The sequence below is a fragment of the Schistocerca americana genome, chromosome 3 (genome assembly GCF_021461395.2).
Source record: "Schistocerca americana isolate TAMUIC-IGC-003095 chromosome 3, iqSchAmer2.1, whole genome shotgun sequence".
In the NCBI taxonomy this organism is placed as follows: Eukaryota; Metazoa; Arthropoda; class Insecta; order Orthoptera; family Acrididae; genus Schistocerca; species Schistocerca americana.
Genome location: NC_060121.1, coordinates 736,150,051 through 736,169,605, shown reverse-complemented (window position 1 = coordinate 736,169,605; position 19,555 = coordinate 736,150,051). Strand labels below are relative to the sequence as shown.

The 19,555-nt window shown below is 40.0% G+C and overlaps 1 protein-coding gene across 3 annotated transcripts in view; it reads left to right on the top strand.

Annotated features, from left to right (window-relative positions):
- The window catches only part of LOC124605492, a 398,477-nt gene that overhangs the window by 316,767 nt on the left and 62,155 nt on the right, over positions 1–19,555 (top strand). For all 3 annotated transcript variants that reach the window (XR_006978651.1, XM_047137217.1, XM_047137218.1), the window contains exon 11: positions 18,156–18,427. Coding sequence is in view for 2 of the 3 variants with exons in the window: in XM_047137217.1 (XP_046993173.1) it covers positions 18,156–18,427 (272 nt within the window). In the remaining variant the exon portion in view is untranslated. The remainder of the gene's footprint in view (positions 1–18,155; positions 18,428–19,555) is intronic.

Genomic DNA, 19,555 nt, shown 5'->3' with positions numbered 1-19,555 from the left:
GTCTGTGAATGTGTGTGTTCCATTATTTGTGAACGTTTAAAAAACCTCAAGAAACTAACCATGTGAGAGTTGCATACATTCTCAGTTTCATAGATAAATGCTACTGAGTGTTCCGAGGCCTTTTAGGGACTTCAATGATAACAGCCTTATCACCATTGTTCAGAGACATTTCTCACTGATGTTTAATGTGTCTCATTGAACACAAACTACGGGGAGTTCAGATACGGACAGCACCAACCATCTCCTGTGAGATCATCTGCTCCTGCCAAAATATCACACCATTGGAGACTCCAGTCCCAGGCGTGGTCAGCTGCTAGTGTCTGATGTGTCACTGCTGTTCCACTTCTCTCTTACTGCAACCTGATAAGATCAACTGTTGGCTTCCTGCTTCCTTCTGCCTATTCCCAAAATGGATTCTTCTTTGAGAACACTGTTAGTCAAAGAGGGAAGAGCTGCAAAGGCTGCTCTCACACTCTTAGGAAGTTTTCTGCAGACTGCAGGCAGTGATAGCACTAAAATATTGGAATCAAAATTAAGCAAACTGAAGCAGATTCAGTCTGAGTCATCTCAAGTTTGGCTGGAAATTGAAAATGAATCCACGAATCACAGTAAGGATAGGGAGGGATTCAAGGATTCCTGGGACTTCATTGAATACACAATCCAGAGTTTAATGAAGAGGTACACTCAGCTAGCACAGTATATGGAATCAAATTCAACAGACAATGTCAGCACTTTGAAACTACCTGCTGTTAACTTGCCAAATTTTGAATGGGAGTATCTTATGTGGTCGACCTATAGAGATGCCTTTCTCAGTTTAATCATAAATGCTAATTCAGTTAATGATGTGCAGAAGTTTCATTACCTCAATTCTTCTTTGCAAGGTGAACCAAAGAACCTATTGAAATATATACCTGTCATGTCAGGAAGGACTTTTTATGTAGAGGTACGATAATCCAAAAATAAATGCAGCCAGACATGCAGAGGCTTTGTTGGGCTTACCACCAGTTGGCAATGGCACAGTAACTGATTATAGACAGTTGATTAAACATTTGTGTAGCAATTTGAAGGCTTTAGGGGCTCTTAAACCTGATGTCAACTATGTGAAGTCATTCTTGTGGTAGCAATTCTGGCTGGTTTGCATCCCGCAGATGGTCTTGAGTGGGAGGTAAAAATGTCTGGTCCACGTTCACCACAGTGAATCAACTGATAGATTTTTTTGGAAACAAAATGCCAGACTGTTGAACGGATCAGATTCAGGAGACATCAGCTCAAAGGATCTGTGAGGAAATGCCAACAACTCAAATCAAATGAGGCATGTAAGGAAGGCTCATCTGGCTAATGCTGATGCTGAGAGGGCATGTCAGTTTTGTAATGAATCTCACGCTATCAGCAAATGCTAGGGTTTTCAAGCATTAAGTATCGATGAGCATCTGGACTTTGTAAAAAAGAAAAAATCTTTGTTTTTTGTGTATGTGCCCTGATCACTTCTTGAGTAAATGGAAAATTTCTCCTTGTAAGACCAGTGATGGAAGGCACAATATAGTGCCCCACAAATCAACTGATTCAAAGGATAGACAGAATGTTGAACCTGGAAGCCCCCCTTGGCCCACCAGGCTATGAAGGGGAGATCTAACATAAATTGTAATGCTTTGTTGGCAACTGCTGTAGTCAACACTAAAGACAGCATGGGTAGGCAGCAGTCTTATAGGGTGATGCTAGATAATGTGAGCCAGCTGCCTTTTACATCTAGTGGCATGGTAGATAAATTAAAATTGAAATGAAACAGATGGTCATTTCCTGTGAATGGCATAAACAATGCCTTTGCAGCCTCAATGCCTCATACTTGTAATGGTGAATGACCATATTAGAACCGCTTGTGCTATTGTGGACAGTGGCACCAGTGACTTATCAGCAAGGCATATAGACATAAAATGTTGGAATGTCCACTTGATGTATCATCTGCTGATCCTCAGTTCAACAAGCCTGCCACAGTAGACTTAATTTTGGGTGCTTAGATTTTCTTCGATGTTGTATGTAGGGAAAGGCTGGCGGAACCAAATTGTCCATCACTAATTGAAACTAAATTTGGCTGGATTTTGTCTGGTAGGATTCCTTCGGCGTCTGTCAATATGCCTCGTTCTACAGTGACCTCATACTTTGTCAGAGGTGACAATTTAGATGCCAAACTGGAAAGGTTTTGTAAATTGGAGGAACTGTCTACCAAAGCTATGAGTAAACAGGGTAAAATGTGTGAGGCTCACTTTCAGCACCATACAGCTCAGGGTGAAAGTAGGAAATTTGTGGTTCAGCTGCCAGTGAAACTTGACTGTAAACCCTTAGATGAATCATGATAACAGGCCTCTCAAAGACTCAAGCACCTTGAGAGAGATTAAAAGGCAACCAAATCTGAAAGAGGAATATAGTGCATTAATACATGAGTATATTGAAGTGGGACGGGACACATGGAGGTCTCTGATTCTCAGGATTTTGTTGGTCCGAGGTTTCACCTTCCACACCATGCTGTCCTCAAGGAATGCAGATCCACCACTAAGTGAGGGTAGGGTTTGATGACTCTGCTGCCATTTCAAATGCAGTATCTCTCAATGATATCTTGCTAGTTAGTCCTACTATCCACCCAGATTTATTTTCCATTATTATAAAATTTCACTCTTTTAATATGGCTCTGTCAACTGACATAGCAAAAACGTATTTCCAAGTGTCTTCCCATCCTGATGTTTGGAACTTTGAGAGAATTCTGTGACAGGAATCACTGTGTGAAACAATGCAATAATATATATTGTCTACAATCACATATGTGGAACTGCTCATGCTGCCTGTCTTGCAACTAGATGCCATCAACAGCTGGTCTTAGAAAATTAAGACAGGTTTCCAGTGGCATCACAAGCATTGTTGTCTAACTTCTATATGGATGACTTCTTAGTAGGTCAGCTACAGAAGCTGAAGCTCAGGAACTTCAAACCCAGCTGACTCAATTACTTGCTTCTGGGGGGTTTCCAGTGAGGAAATTGTGCACCAACAGCCACAAGGTTATGGAACAAATTCCAGGGCAGGGCAGAGAAATGTCTTTGCATGCAATCTCATTGGTGAAGAAGCAATAAAAATGTTAGGAAACTTCTGGCACTGTGACTCTGACATATGTCAGTGCCATGTGCAGCTGAAGAGTTATCAGTGCTCAAAGATTAGTAGGTGTAATTTCCGGCATATAGTATCATCTATTAAGCCTTCATTGGGATCAGGTTCTTCCATCCATGCTAATTCGTGAATGGGAATGCCATTTATTTGCAACTTTGTTTCCTAAATGATATTTTGATTAGGAGGAAAATTGTTCACTGTTCTTCGTACATTAAACTCGAAATTCATAGTTTCTGTGCTGCTTCACAGATGGCAGATGTTGCTTGTGTATACATCAGATGTGTTCTTCCCAACAACGAAGTTATAGTTCCATTGGCTGCTGCCAAATCTCTTTTAACCACTGTCAAACATCAGACTCTTCCACAACTGTTATTATGTGGTGCTCTGCTTCTTGATCAACTCATTCATAAGGTGGCCAGTGCCTTAGACATCACATCATAAACAGTAATGATATCCGTCTGTGAATGGTCTCCACAATACTTCTCTGATGGCTGCAAAATAGTTCTAGTCACTGAAAATTTTTGTTGCCAACAGAGTGTCTGAAATTCAGGAACTGAGTTCAGTTTCCAACTGGAGACACATCAAATCAGAAGACAATCCTGCTTATCATGTGGCATTAGTCCAGCACATTTGAGCTCACTTGTGCATTGGTGGTTTGGCCCTTCATGGCTCTCCAGCTATGACCTGGACTACAGCACTTGTCCTTCGCATGTGGTAGAAGATGCACCGGAAAGGAGGTGTGTGCAATTATCTTTGGTGTGTGCAGTTATCTTTGGTGTCTATTATTAAGCCTGATGAAGAATTGCTGTATAAATATTCCTCATTCAAGGAAACCTATGTGGCTTTGGCTTATGCATTGGGGTTTGTTAAAAACAGTAGATTGCAACAAGCAGACAGTTTAACTGATCCACTCACTCCACAGGAATGTCAAAATGCTTTCAAAATGGCCTTTGGCATAGTTCAACATGGTGAGTGTGATAGGGACATCGCTTTGTTAAAGGCCAATTCTTCTATTTCACATAATAGCAAATTAAGAGATTTGCACCCATTCATTGATGCAGGAGGTATTTTACGATTGGGAGTGAGGTTGATGGATGCTAACATACTGTATGATAGGCAACATCCTATTATCATACGACCTAAGCATCATCTGACAAAAATTCTCTTATGTATGAACATGAAAATCTGTTGCATGCTGGGTCACAGCTATCTCTGTCTATGTTGCGTAGAAGGTTTTGCATTCCAAATTTGCGCAACACAGTCAAAGGAGTTACTGGGAAATGTTTGAAATGCTTTAGGTTCAAGTCCCATGCTGCAGTTCAACTCATGGGCCAACTATCAGCATCTATAGTAAACCAGTCTTGTCCTTTCCATCACAGTGGAGTGGATTATGCAGGCCCCGCCACTGTGAAGCATGGTGGAAGACTGAGTAAGTTTGCTACCAATGCCTATGTTGCTTTATTTATTTGCATGGCAATCAAAGCCATCCAACCAGAGTGCCTTAGTAACCAGCTCATTTCTGTCTGCTTCAGGAGATTCATTGTGAGAAGAAGAAAACCATCTCACATATATAGTGACAATGGTACTACATTTGTAGGTGCATACAATGAACTTAAATATTTTTTCCATAATGATGCTACAGTAGATAGTGTGGTGAATGTTCCAACCACAGCAGGTATCTGATGGAATTTAATCCACCTCGTGCCCCTTGTTCTTGTGGACTGTGAGAAGCAGGAGTGAAATGTATGAAGTCACATCTCGAACATGTCATTGGCATGACTGACATTTGAAGAACGAACGACAGTGTTAACTCAGGTAGAAGCATGCCTAAATTCAAGGCCATTGTGTGCACTCTCTGATGACATAGATACTCCATCTGCTCTCACTCCTGGGCATTTACTGATTGAACAGTGACTTTGTGCTCATCCTGAACCTTCCTTCCTTGAGATTCCTTTCAATGGGTTGCACAGGTGGCTACCTGTACAGCACCCACATCAGTTCTTTTGGAAGAGGTGGTCCACTGAGCATCTGCATCAGCAGCAGCTGCACAGTAGATGGATATTGGAAGGAGCATGGCAGCCCCACATCAGCAATTATGTTCTGGTCAAGGAGTATAACTTGCCTCCCTTGGTGTGGAGGGTTTGTGTTGTCAAGCAGCTGTTTTCCAGACCCGATAAGTGTGTGCATGCAGTTATGGTGAAAACTGCTAATGGGCAGATCAAGATGCCTATAGCAAAATTGTGTCCCCTGCCTAATCAATGAATCAGCGATTTGTTCTCTCTGATTTGTGTGAAGGTATACAGTAAAAGTCCATCGCCAAATTGCTATTTATAGGAGCAAAATTGTAATTCATAATATCAGCTTGAGGAGCTGTGTATGTTTTCTTGTGGACTGACTGACTGTTAGTATTGGTTTCCTAAGTTTCATATGCAGTGTGACAGGAATGTTTTTGTTGCTTTTGCATCTTAAATGTTGGTACCTTTAATGTCTCTTATGCAGTGTGACATCAATATTAATCATTTTTTTATCTTTTACATAGTAGTTCCCTCCATGTTTCATTTGCAATGTTACAGTAATGTTTCGGCGGTTATGTGTATCCTAATTGTTAGTGTATTTCATTTTTATGTCCCTTGATATTGTTTGCAGTTAGATTTTTATTGTTTCCCTTGTTTGGAATTTATTATTTTCATTTTGTTACTTGTTCAGTTCATGTTTATATTGTAAAATGAGAAGACTCATTTTAGAGTGGGAGTTTGTTGAGTTCCATAACTCACTTGTCACTCGAAATGCCATCTAGCACTATTTTGAAAATTGGATAGGTCAGTTTGTCTAGAATAATCTGCTCCCTGTTGGGAGATATTGTAACTCTGAATGTGTGGATCTGGACTTTCAAGGTCCCTTGTTCAGGCAGATACTGCTGAACATCCACTGAGAGTGGATGCCTCAGGTAGTTTGGAGACACTGAAGTGAGCAGATATGTGGCTCGACCAGCCAACGGTCGCAGCTCTTTGGCAACTTGTAACGTATTACTGAGTATCACCTTGTGCTCTTGCAAGGTATTACAGAATAAAGTATTTTCACATAAAGGCTGTGTTCCATCGCATCATTTGGGAGTGGAAATAAGGGGGTGGGGGCAGTGAGCTCTCTCGTACTACACACTTCAAATTTAAATGTACCAGTGCAGGACCAGAGGCCTGCAAGTGAACTACGTACACCATGTATCAAAACTTTTGCATTCAACATCCATGGTAAGTGCATTTTTACAATGATGGATTTCATATGTGCATTCCACCCAATATCTGTGGCACCAGATGACATTGCTAAGACAACCATCTGCAGACTGTTCAAACTGTTTTAGTTCATGGGGACACTTTTTGGACTTTGTAATGCTGCCCAAACATTTCATCACATTGTGGATGAAGTTACAAATGGCCGAGATTTTTGTTATGTGTACATTGACAGTGTTTTGATCATGTCAAGCTCTGAGGCAGAACACCTATTACACTTGTGGCAGATTTTCACTTATCATTGTGCTCACTGTCTGCTCATCAACCCATCAGAGTGCATTTTCGCAGCAGCTGAGGATCAATTCCAAGGCTACACTATCAGTGCTCAAGGTATATGGTTGCCACAGGACTATAGTTAATATTCCCCAGCGTGCAATAGTTAGAGAATAATGATGATTTCTTGACGTCACTAATTTCTGTCATTGCTTAATTTGCAATCATGCCCTCCAGGCTGCCCATTAAATGAATTCTTGCGTAGAGCACTGAGACCAAAAGACAAATTGCCTGGAATAGCAAGGCCAAGTTGGCATTTACCAAAGTGAAGACTGTGAGCTAAAATCCCAAAGATGTTCGGGCTCACATGCAGTCAAAATATCGAAATGTCTTGGCTCATCAAACTCATCTACGGCTTGAACCGCACATGTCGCATTACACGCCCTAAATTAGACATTTGTCACGCTTTGGTTAAATTGTCGGGCTGACGGAAAGTTTGCAAAATACCAAGTTAACATAACAGTTATAATAATATCGGGAAATAAATTAATGACCCATAAATGATGTAGGCCACACAGTTGCGATTTAGTTACATTAATGTTTATTCAGAAAGCAAAATAATAGCGAAAGTGGTTGTATTTAGAATTACTATTACACTCGAGTGCATATCCATTTGACACAGTTCAGTCATTCACAATCTCATTGTGAAATACAAGTCTAATATTCCACCTCGTTATCTTCGCGAAAAGTCAGAGTTCACACCAGGCACACAGATGCTCACCGCTCAGAGACTAAGTCCCGCGATACCACACAATGTGAGATTGTCTAAGTCATTTCACTTCCTAGCTCCCTAATGACTGACCGTCCACTTTCACGGCGCCACCAGCACTGTTCACTTTCGTGTCTCCAGACGAACTGTCCACTTTCACGTCTGCACCACATTTCCTGCACACTGAACATCTTTGCTCAACTGACTAGCGCAGTTCCCTTTCCTGAAGCTGTCCATCTGATTGGCTAAGGCTTATTCTACATTACTTTACATTTTAACATATTTAAATAATCAAAGCTTGACCACTTTCACATTCTGAATAAAGTAACAACAATATCCATTACATAATAAACATTAAATTCTTTTACAGAAAACCAACACAATTTCCTTTTTAGCTTTGAATGCCATGGCCAGTAGCATTGCACCAATGTGCTTTCTGATAAATAAATAAAGAATAAAAGTAACTATTTGCACTAAACTTACAACAAATATTCTATTACCTAATGATTCAGTAAGGTGTCATGCTGTCATCATTCAATGTATTTTGTGTGGAGGAAATGATGATCCGATACTTAACTGTAAATACAGATAATTGAAATTTACTATATATTTTAAACAAATAAAGTTAGAGAGTTGGTATTTACAATTTTGTCGTTTTAATGATGCGCTTCTATATTAAATGCCGATCGTTAAGATAGACCAAAGCATTCAGACTTTAGCATGCAGGTCTTTGTTACAAAACTTGTTAATTTCACTTTAACAGCAAATCCTAAAATATTATAGATTTGATCAATATTCAAGTGTTATTGGGAGCAGCATGAAAATTTATTGAAGACGGCAGATTAAAATTACTGTGGCTTGATTCCCTGCATTACTACAGAATTAAATAGTTTTCATAGATGTTTCCCTTTAAGGCCGATCTTAGGCTCGCCATATTTAACACTGCTATGTTTCCTTGTCTCATTCACACACTACAGTGCTATGGCCTCAATAGACAATAGACGCCTGTGAGTTTCCCCATCTCGTGGTGAATCTTAGCTCTTTGTGGCACGTGGTCCTGGATGACATGGTTCGTTTCACAATTCCTGTAGGCTGACTCTTTCAGCCATATATTTAAATGAGAGCTCACTGCTCATTAGCTCACACACCTCCACTTCATAACCTGTTGGTGTGCCATATATGTAATGAAGTAGCACCCAAATTTACAAGACACAAATTCATAATAGAATAACATAAATATCCTAAGCACCAGGTCAATGGTGTAATTATTTGTAGTGGTGTTGATGCAGCATGCTTTAAATTTAAGTAAATTTATATCTAACATAAATTATGAATTGTGACATGTTAATTAAATACCAAATAAAATCTTTAAATATGTCTGCTTGTGTCTGTATATGTGTGGATGGATATGTGTGTGTGTGCGAGTGTATACCCGTCCTTTTTTCCCCCTAAGGTAAGTCTTTCCGCTCCCGGGATTGGAATGACTCCTTACCCTCTCCCTTAAAACCCACATCCTTTCGTCTTTCCCTCTCCTTCCCTCTTTCCTGGTGAGGCAACAGTTTGTTGCGAAAGTTTGAGTTTTGTGTGTATGTTTGTGTTTGTTTGTGTGTCTATCGACCTGCCAGCGCTTTCATTTGGTAAGTCACATCATCTTTGTTTTTAGATATATTTTTCCCAAGTGGAATGTTTCCCTCTATTATATTATACACTTATCAAAATCGACTGTCTATTGAAATGCCACAGATATATCAGCATCACTGCACTCACTTTCACAGAACCTTTTCCTCACAATGAAGTCTCCAGCAGCACCCCACAGATTCAAAGCTGTGTACCTTGCTGAAATACTGTATGGCTCTGCATTCCATCGCCATTGTTTTGCGGTTCTAGGCGCTCAGTCCGGAGCCGCGTGACTGCTACGGTCGCAGGTTCGAATCCTGCCTCGGGCATGGATGTGTGTGATGTCCTTAGATTAGTTAGGTTTAAGTAGTTCTAAGTTCTAGGGGACTGATGACCATAGATGTTAAGTCCCATAGTGCTCAGAGCCATTTGAGCCATCGTTTTGCGGGAACAAATCTGTTGAAATTCGAATCGGGTGTAGATACCAGAAAACAAACACTTTCTGAAACCTCCTGGGATCTGCAATGAACACATCCTCCCTGTGGAATCGATACAAACAGATCTAAACTACGCTGTAAACAATTGATTTACAGCTTTTGCAAGATGCTCATAAATTCTTCATTGATTCTGACACATTATTCAAGTCCCACTAGAGACATGCATCTCGTGACAGATTCCCAATCGACTTCATTGGTAAATTAATATCTTCTTTTAATTTAAATAATTCCCATTAGACCCAAAACTAACAAAATATATGAAAAAATCTCACCGCTTGTTTAATTCTGTGCATTGAAGCTGTGTACACAAATTGTGGCTCCACATAACAATAAATTATTCCCCCAAATATTCTCAGATAAGTTGATAAACATACATCTGTCATCCTAGGTAAGCATTATTAATTTTCATTTTTTCAATTTTCTCAGACCTCCAAACACCAAAAAACGTAAACCTAACATATACATACACAGAAATAAATCCATTATATACCCCCAAAAACCTAATTTATATGCATACTGTGCACTGATTTTTGACTTGATACCGTTCACCAAATAATTGAGTTCTCCAACCTCCTCACACCCAAATGTGCATCTAAACAATCGAGTAGTGCCTCTACTTTCTTGTCATTTACTTTAATTTCAATGATAGGCTGAACATTAATCATTTCTTTTCATTCTTAACTCTGTTCCCTCAATAAATCATTCTCTATGTCTTGTCCCTTCTCTTCCATCTCTAGAGCACACATATCCTGTTCAGTCCACCTCTCAATTTCGTACTCATCCCAAAATAATTCATCAGATGCTTCTTTCACTCCAATTTCATTTTTTTTCTCCCTTTTAGGCCTCTTGCATTCTTAAACTTCTCTCGAGTCCACAAATGAGGCAATAACGATCGTAATGTTCTACCATACCATCGCCAATCAGTTACAGTAAAATCACATTCCTCCTTAACATACCATTCTGTCCAAATATCATATTCTATATTAGAGTCAAACTCACAGTATTCTCCCTTAAAATTACTGACATTAGTAGCTACAACATCATTATCATGAAACAAAGCATTACTTTTTACTTCCACATCATTACAAAAACTTTCACAAATAGCATTTTCAACAGTTGCTGATACATCATGCAACTTGCTACATTAAACCTCATTTACTTCCATCGACAAATCACCAATATAAGAAGTGTTCATAGTTTCATCATCCTCTGCCATTACATCACATAAATTATAACTACAGCGTCGTGCAATTTCAGAATCAACAGTAACATTAAATTCCACTGTGTTTTGATTTAAGCCTGAGCATAATACCTTTTCCTCTCCTACATGCTCCTGCACCACATTAGTTTCAAATCGCACATCAAATTCAGATCCACATTCATTCTCAAACAAACACTCAAGATCCACAGATCCATCCAGAATTTTGGGTTCACCTCCATTAGTAGAAAGATATGCACAGATTTCTTCCTCTGAAGTATCAAACCCAGCAGCTTCAACTTTCGTAACTTCAGCACATAAAACATCATTACTACCTTCCTTCAAAATTAATTCACCAATATCCGCGAATACACACACAAATTCATCAACAGCTGACGAGACTAATGCTATGCCGCCCTTATTAACCTCCTTAACTACTTTCGACATCACGATATCACCTGAAACATCATCACCTTCATCACCATAATCGTTACCACTGGTTAGAATTTTCTGTACAATCTAACTCCACCAAATTCAGCTCCACCTCAGCCTCCTTTTGGCACATAGAATCTTTCATTGTATTAACATTCACACATTCTTTTGTTTCACATTCATAAAATAAATCATTTAGGCCTAAATTGTCGTCATCACCTTTATCGTTATCTTTCATTATCTTAGGATTACACCTTTTATGTAGGGTCTGATTTGAAAATTTACATATTTGATTCTCATCTCTTACTCATTTCATTTCAATATTCTGATGCCTCTGCCAATTTATTGACACCTGTCAAATTCCTGTTTACTCGTGTCCTATTCATCGCTGGCTTATTTTGCCATCTCCGGACCTGAGATGTGGCGAAACTCCCATTCCACTGGTTCATTTCACCAGGTGCCGATCCCTCAAATCTACGTTCTTGGTGTTGGTCCCTGTCACAAAAGTATCTGTTCCCATTACCCCTTTGAAATGTATCATTGGATCTGTTCCTGTTACCGTTTCCTTTATTAAAACTGCTGTTTGCATTCCATTGATAACTTACTCGGACTGTAGTTATGATCTCCACTCTGAAAACTATTTGTCTGCTTACTTTGCGGTTTAAATTTCAATGCCCGTTCTAATTTTTCTACAAAGTCCTAAAATTTGTCTATTGAGTTGCTAGGACTGTGCACTAGATCCCACTGCAAATTTTCCAGTAACTGCCTTTTCAAAGTCATAATTTCAGTCAGCACTTCCAATGAACATTTTTCATGTATTAATCTCGCAAGTTCATGTTTACAAAATTCTCACATCAACCCATTGCCATATTTAAATGTTGACCTGTTCAGAAACTCATTTTGGAGTCACATTTGCTGCGCTTCATTCCAGAACTTGTTTAGGAACCTGCTTTCAAATATTTCATAGGTAGTGAATGTATCAATGTGTATATTGCCCACAGTTGCAGCTCACCTTCCAAATGTCTTTTCATGAATTTTATCTTCGCCTCATCAGACATTCCCCTTATAAAACCATCCCTGCATGCTGCTAGAAAATTTACTGGGTGATATTTCCCATCGTCTGTAAAACATTTGACCAATCCCGATTTATCCACAGAACACTGATCACTGTAGAGGTTTGATGTGCAGCTAAACAATTCAGTTCACTTTTTATTTCATTCATTTGCTTTTTAACTTCACTAATTTCAATTTTAATGCCAGATTCTACTTGTTCCTTTATTTTAACTACTTCTTTCTCCCCTTTCCCTATTTGAACGAGGTATCCCAACTTAATCAGAAATTTTGCCCATTTCATCCTGAATGGTTTTTAATTTTCCATCTATCAATTCTTTGATTACACTGGCAATATTACCTACTTCATCTTTCACAACCATAGGTATTTCGGATTGAACTGAATCAATTTTTGAATTTATGTCACCCATACCGGTTTTAACAGAATCAATTTTTAAATTTACATCAACCATATCAGTGTTAACAGAATCAATTTTCGATCCCAATCCTTGTATCATCTGCATTAATTGCGACATCTTGTCTCCCCCCAAATTCATCTCCCTTGCCTGATTTCGGACTATCTGCCCTATTAAATTCACCACCGATCAGGCTCTCCCGCTCCGACTTCGGGCTAAGCGGCTCGCTAGTATTTTTGTACCCACACAAACTGGCCGACTGCTTAATATTAGCAATGTCCATTATTGGTGACTAAACTACAGAATCATACATAATCTCGCTATCAGTGCAGGTACTTTGCTTTGTTCTGCAGGATCCTTCTGCCATGGTATTGCTGCCGATGTTGCAGTTGAAGCCAACGCTGAAGATCTCGTAGCCTCTGCTGTGGCATCGCAACCACTGCTGCGCAATGAATTGCCATTGAAGATGCTGCTGCTGGCTGGAACCACGTGCTTTCGATGTCGCCTCTTCTTCCGGGTTACTTTTTGATCTCTCCTAACCACTGCTAAACTTGGTGCACACAACTGTTGCAAAATTCACATCTCAGAGCCCCCAAGCAGGCTGCCTAAACTGCCACAGACTTGGGACGTAGGTCACAGAATGTCGTGTGAGAATTACAATTGTAATTTCACAACTATTAAAGAAACCTAATATTCAGTCCTGAACCGGTCTCACATTTAACTTTTGCGAGAGGTCCTGCCTATCAAAGTTCAGATAATGTATTTGGAAACACTTTGCAGAGTTCAAATCCAATTCTAAACTTTCCAGAGTTCATATTCTGTAACTAACACTTTCCAAATCCCTATCCTGTTCCAACACTTTGCAAGATTCGTATCCCTCGACTAACACTTTCCAAGTTCCTATCCCTGACAAGTCCCCAAATGCGAGCTAACATCCCAAAGATGTTGGGGCTCACATGCGGTTCTTCTTCGTCGAAATGTCTTGGCTCAAATTTGTCTAGGGGTTGAACTGCACATGTCGCATTACATGCCCTAAATTAGACATTTGTGACTCTCTGGTTAAATTGTCTGGCTGATGGCAAGTTTGTGAAATACCATTGTAGGCCACACAATTGTGATTTGGTTAGAATAATGTTTATTCAGAAAGCAAACTAATAGCGAAAGTGTTTGTATTTAGAATTACTATTACACTCGTGTGCATATCCATTTGACACAGTTCAATCATTCACAATCTCATTGCGAAGTACAAGTCTATCATTCCACGTTGTTATCTTCACAAAAAGTTAGGAGTTCACACCAGGCACACGGCTGCTCACCGCTCAGAGACTAAGTCCCGCGATACCACACAACGCAAAATTTTCTGTCTCTTTCCTGAAGCTGTCCTTGGCTACAGCTTATTCTACACTACTTTACATTTTAACATATTTAAATAATCAAAGCTTGACCACTTTCACGTTCTAAATAAAGTAACAATAATATCCATTACATAATAAACATTAAATTCTTTTACAGAAAACCAATACAATTTCCTTTTTAGCTTTGAATAACACGGCCAGTAGCATTGCATCAATGTGCTTTCTGATAAATAAATAAAGTATAAAAGTAACTATTATGCACCAACTTTGCAACAAATATACTATTACCTCATGATTCAATAAGGTGTCATGCTGTCATCGTTCAATATTTTTTGTGTGGAGGAAATGATGATCCAATGTTTAACTGTAAATGCTGATAATTGAAATTTACTATATATTTTAAACAAATAAAGTTAGAGAGTTGATATTTACAATGTTGTCGTTTTAATGATGCGCTTCTATATTAAATGCCGATCGTTAAGATAGACCAAAGCATTCAGACTTTAGCATGCAGGTCTTTGTTACAAAACTTGTTAATTTCACTTTAACAGTAAATCCTAAAATATTATAGATTTGATCAATATTCAAGTTTCATTTGGATCACCATGAAAATTTATTGAGGATGGCAGATTAAAACTACTGTGGCTTGATTCCCTGCATTACTACAGAATTAAATAGTTTTCATAAATGTTTTCCTTTATGGCCAATTTTAGGCCCGCCATATTTAACACTGCTATGTTTCCTTGTCTCACTCACACATTACAGTGCTATGGCCTCAATAGACAATAGACGCCTGTGAGTTTCCCCATCTCATGGTGAATCTTATTGGATTGGATTGTTTGGGCGAAGAGACCAAACAGCGAGGTCATCGGTCTCATCGGATTAGGGAAGGATGGGGAAGGAAGTCGGCCGTGCCCTTTCAAAGGAACCATCCCGGCATTTGCCTGGAGCGATTTAGGGAAATCACGGAAAACCTAAATCAGGATGACCGGACACGGGATTGAACCATTGTCCTCCTGAATGCGAGTCCAGTGTGCTAACCACTGCGTCACCTCGCTCAGTGTGAATCTTAGCTCATTGTGGCATGCGGTCCTGGATGACAGGGTTTTATTTCACAATTCCTGTAGGCTGACTCTTTCGGCCATATATTTAAATGAGAGTGCAATGCTCGTTAACGCACAAGACTGCCATTACAGAAGCTACTCTGTCAGCACACCCAGTTCCACAGGTGTCTCTCTCCCTAATGTTTAATGTGTCTGCCACTGTGATTGGTGCTGCTCTGCAACTGTAAGTAGGTGAACACTGGCAGCCCTTGGCCTTTTCAGTCCAAAGTTACCACTGTCACAATTAAACTGGACCACATATGATCATTAATGCTTTGCTGCAGATGCCTCCATTAAGAAGTTTCGCCACTTGTTAGAGGGACAGCAGTTCACCCTGACCGCAAGCAATTGAAGGTCGCTTTCCATTATCATCCAGAAGAAGCATCAACATGTCAGCTGCACCATCTAGACTGTATCGGACAGTTCACCACCTGTGTAGTCCATGTTGATTGAGACCTGACAGTGCCAGTGGATGCTCGCACTTGGATTGAAGCAGTCACTGACACAGTTGACTTGAAAGCTCTTGCTGCAGTGCAGCAAGTGGACAGTGAGCTGCGAGACTTTTTGATGCAGCCATCAGGCCTACAGTTCCTTCATGTTACAGTACCACCATCAAACATGCTACTATACTCTGATGTTGCAACCATCAACCCACGACCGTTTGTCACTGTTGACTTTCAGCAGCTGGCAATTGTATCCTTTTGTGACCTGTCACACCATGGAGTATGGGCACTATGAACATGGTGAAGTGAGCTTTTGTGTGACCAAACATGGACAAAGATTGTAAGGAATATGTGTGCCATTGTGTGGCCTGCCAATGGAACAAACTTAGACGGCATGTCAGGGCACCTCTTGACATGTTAAGTCCACCAAACCAAGGATTTGGCATGTGCATCTGGACAGCATTGAACCACTCTCACCATTAGAGGAGTATACCTACTGTCTTACATCCATTGAGTGTTACACGTGCTCGCCAGAGGTGTTCCCTATGGTTGATATTACTGCCGAAACTGTCACTACCGTGTTCTTCTGGGGATGGATTGCCCACTTCTGTGTACCAGTATAAATTAAAGTAGACCAAGGAAAGCAATTCATGTTATGCCTGCCCAAAGCACTCACTGTCCTACTGGGTATGATGTGTATTAAAAGCACAGCTTACCAGCTGGCAGCAAATGGGTTAGTTGAGCATGTACACCAGCAATTGAAAATGTCTCTTTGGTGTTGTGAATTGCAGCAGTGGGCAGAGACGTTGCCTGTCATCTTCCTTGGTCTCCTCATGTTGATGAAATAAGATCTGAAAGCCATGATCACAGAACTTGCATATGGCCTGCCAAGATGACTGTCAGCATCATGTTAGAAGATCACATTGAACTATCAGACTTCATACAGAATCTACATGCCCAAATCTGGCAGCTACAACCCTTTGCTCCAAGGAACCAGCAGACCCATTGCTCCCTTTGTTTTTGATGAGCTGCAGAGATGTGATTATGTTTTTTATTGCATGATGGGAGAGCACAGCCACTGCAGCCACCTTACAATGGACCTTATTGCGTTATCAGTAGGGAGGGAAAGGTGTTCAAGGTTGACATGATGGCTACACCAACCACCATCACCACCATCTTTCAGTATTCCTACACCAGTTCTGAGCAATCCACGGACACACGTATCACTGAGTTGACAAATACATCAGTCAATTTGCTGCCCACCACATATAAGTCACAAGAGATGTCAAAGGCTACCTCTGAAGACCTTGTAGCAGCCTACATAAAACTGTGTAGTGCTAAACATGCAAGTGCTTACTCCGTGCAGTGATTATCTTTGACACAATCTCTCTTTGATTTATGTGTGCTCTCTGTTTTGTAATTATTCTGTTGTTTGATTCTAAGTCTAAAAATGTCAAATGAGTTGCAGGAGAATTTATTTATTAAATGTGCAACAAGTTTATCAAAATTATCTTGGTGTGACCCAATAGTGCTTGTTGTGCCCTATTCATAGACATTTTTTGAAAATTGACCTTTTCATTCTTGAGATATTAATTTTTCAGTTATATTTTGTATGCAAGACTTTTAAAATTAATTATCTCAAAAACTGCAGCTCCAATTAAAGACACATAATAATAAATGAAATAGTCTTATTTTACTCTTTAAAATGACGCTGTTGGTTTTTGTGTAGCTAGTCTGAGCCCATTTTTATTGAATATTTACTTGTTTAAATCAAATTTCTTTCTATTCAAGTTGGCTATGGCTGCCGCCTCCTTTCGGCAGCCAGAATCCACTGGTTTTTCCTATCCATTGAGTGTTACAACTGCTAGGAGCCAAGACACAGGTAATTCTCATATTGATTGTGTCCATCAGATGTGCAGCTGTCTGTTAGCATTGCCTGCAGATTCTTGTACCACAGCCTTACTGAAGCTCACCCTTCTTTAGTTGCAAAATGGCTGAACTAGGCTAGCTGCACCAACTGTCATATAAACACAGAACGCACGCATACTGTTGCTTCTGCATTTATCAACTTCCAGTGTTTCATAGAGGGCTGTACCCGCTCAACACCATCTCTTGTCCCAACTATGAGTAAAAATGATTTAAACATGCTTTATCAAAAGGAGAATTTACTTGAGAAAACTGTAAAATTACAAGGAGACAAAGTACCTGGCCAGTACATATCTAAAGCAAATAAAACTCCAGTATTAGTGATGCACATTTAAAAGTGAAAACAAATTTATGACTTTTGAAACTGTTTGTTTTCTCATCATGGAGGAAAGAAGAATAAATTTAGGAAATTTTGAAGGAGGAGCAGATCAATCAAACCCTCTGATTGAGACTGACTCAGTGACAAGTTTTTTAAGTTTTAAATGTGTCGACAGCAACACTGACACTGGAATTATGCTTATTGACCAGACATTCTGTCTCCTTGCAATTTAACACAATTTGTGTGTGACACCCAGCTTTTACTTTTGCTTGAAAGTCTGAGTTCTGTTTTCATGTCACCTTTAAGTACAATATTGTGTAATTTTTTAAAAATCATACCTGTATTAGTCCTCTACCACATTTCATGCATTTTTGCAGGTACCTGTTGATCCAAGTCTAGAATTTCCATGTGAAGCTTCATCTTTGTATGATTACTATAATCCATACAATGTAAGTCTTCATCTCTCTCCTGCACCTGCAACTGGAACAACAGACCAGTACCAGATGGGAGATTTAAGTGGAAAATTTGGAACACTGGATGGATTAACAAGTCTCAACTCAGCGTTCAATGACACACATCTCCCACTCTTTGGTCCATACAGTATCATAGGAAGATCAGTTGTTATCCATAAAAAGAACAAAAACCACAGGTGAGAGAATAGTTTTCAGTGGTTAGATCAAACATGTATGAGGTTAATTCAAATGAAACCTGGTCAGTGCATCTATCTTTGCCTTACATGTAAGGTGGCACCACATAACTGCAGTTATGGTGGCACCATCTATTGGTAGAGAGACTGACGCATGCACACCAGTTGATGTTGCATAGCACCGTGTGGTTTCAAGCCACAGAGAAGGTGGTCACACAAGTTATCATCCACTACCAAACATGCAGACAAGTAAGTAGGAACAACAAGGAGTGATTCGATTTTTGGCAGCAGAAGGAGTTGGAGGCTGTGAAATGTATTGATGGATGAAGGCTGTGTACAGTGAGTACAGTCTGAGTCGTTCAACTGTCATCACACTGGAAATGGTTGCAGAAGTGACTGCTTTAGCCTTGGACAACCACAGAATCACTGTGGACAAGATCCATTGGTTGCTAGGTATTAGTGTGGGCACCACTCACACCATAATGCATGAAAACATGAACTCTTGAAAAATATGTTCACAGTGGGCTACCCACCAATAGACCACTGAACAGCGCAATACTCGAATGGCGCTATCTTTGAGTCAACTGCAACATTATCATGAGGAGGGATACGGCTTTCTGTTGCATATTGCCACAGGTGATGAAACATGGTGCCACCATTTTGAACCGAAAAAGCAAGCTTCAAAGCAAGCAATGGAAACATGTGACTTCACCACCTCCAAAGAAATCAATGGCCGTGCACACCAGTTCCGGTAAGGTCATGATGTCCTTCTTTGTGGCCACAAGCGCCCACTGTTTGTTGAGTTCCTCGAATGGGGAACCACCATCAATGTCCAGCATTATCAAGCCACTTCACAGAACCTTAGACAAGCCATCAAGTCGAAATGCCAAGGCATGTTGTCCAATGGCGTTATCCTCCTGCATGATAATGCCCGCCCACACACAGCCACTGCAGTGAAGACGACATTGCAGCAGTTTCGGTGGGAAATGCTGGAACATCCGCCGTACAGTCTCAATCTTTCACTGTGTGGCTTTAATGTGTTTGGACCTCTAAAACAAGCTAATTGCGGACATCAATTTGCAATGGAAGACGAAGTGTGCGGCTGGGTCCAGGCCTGGATCCGACAGCAGC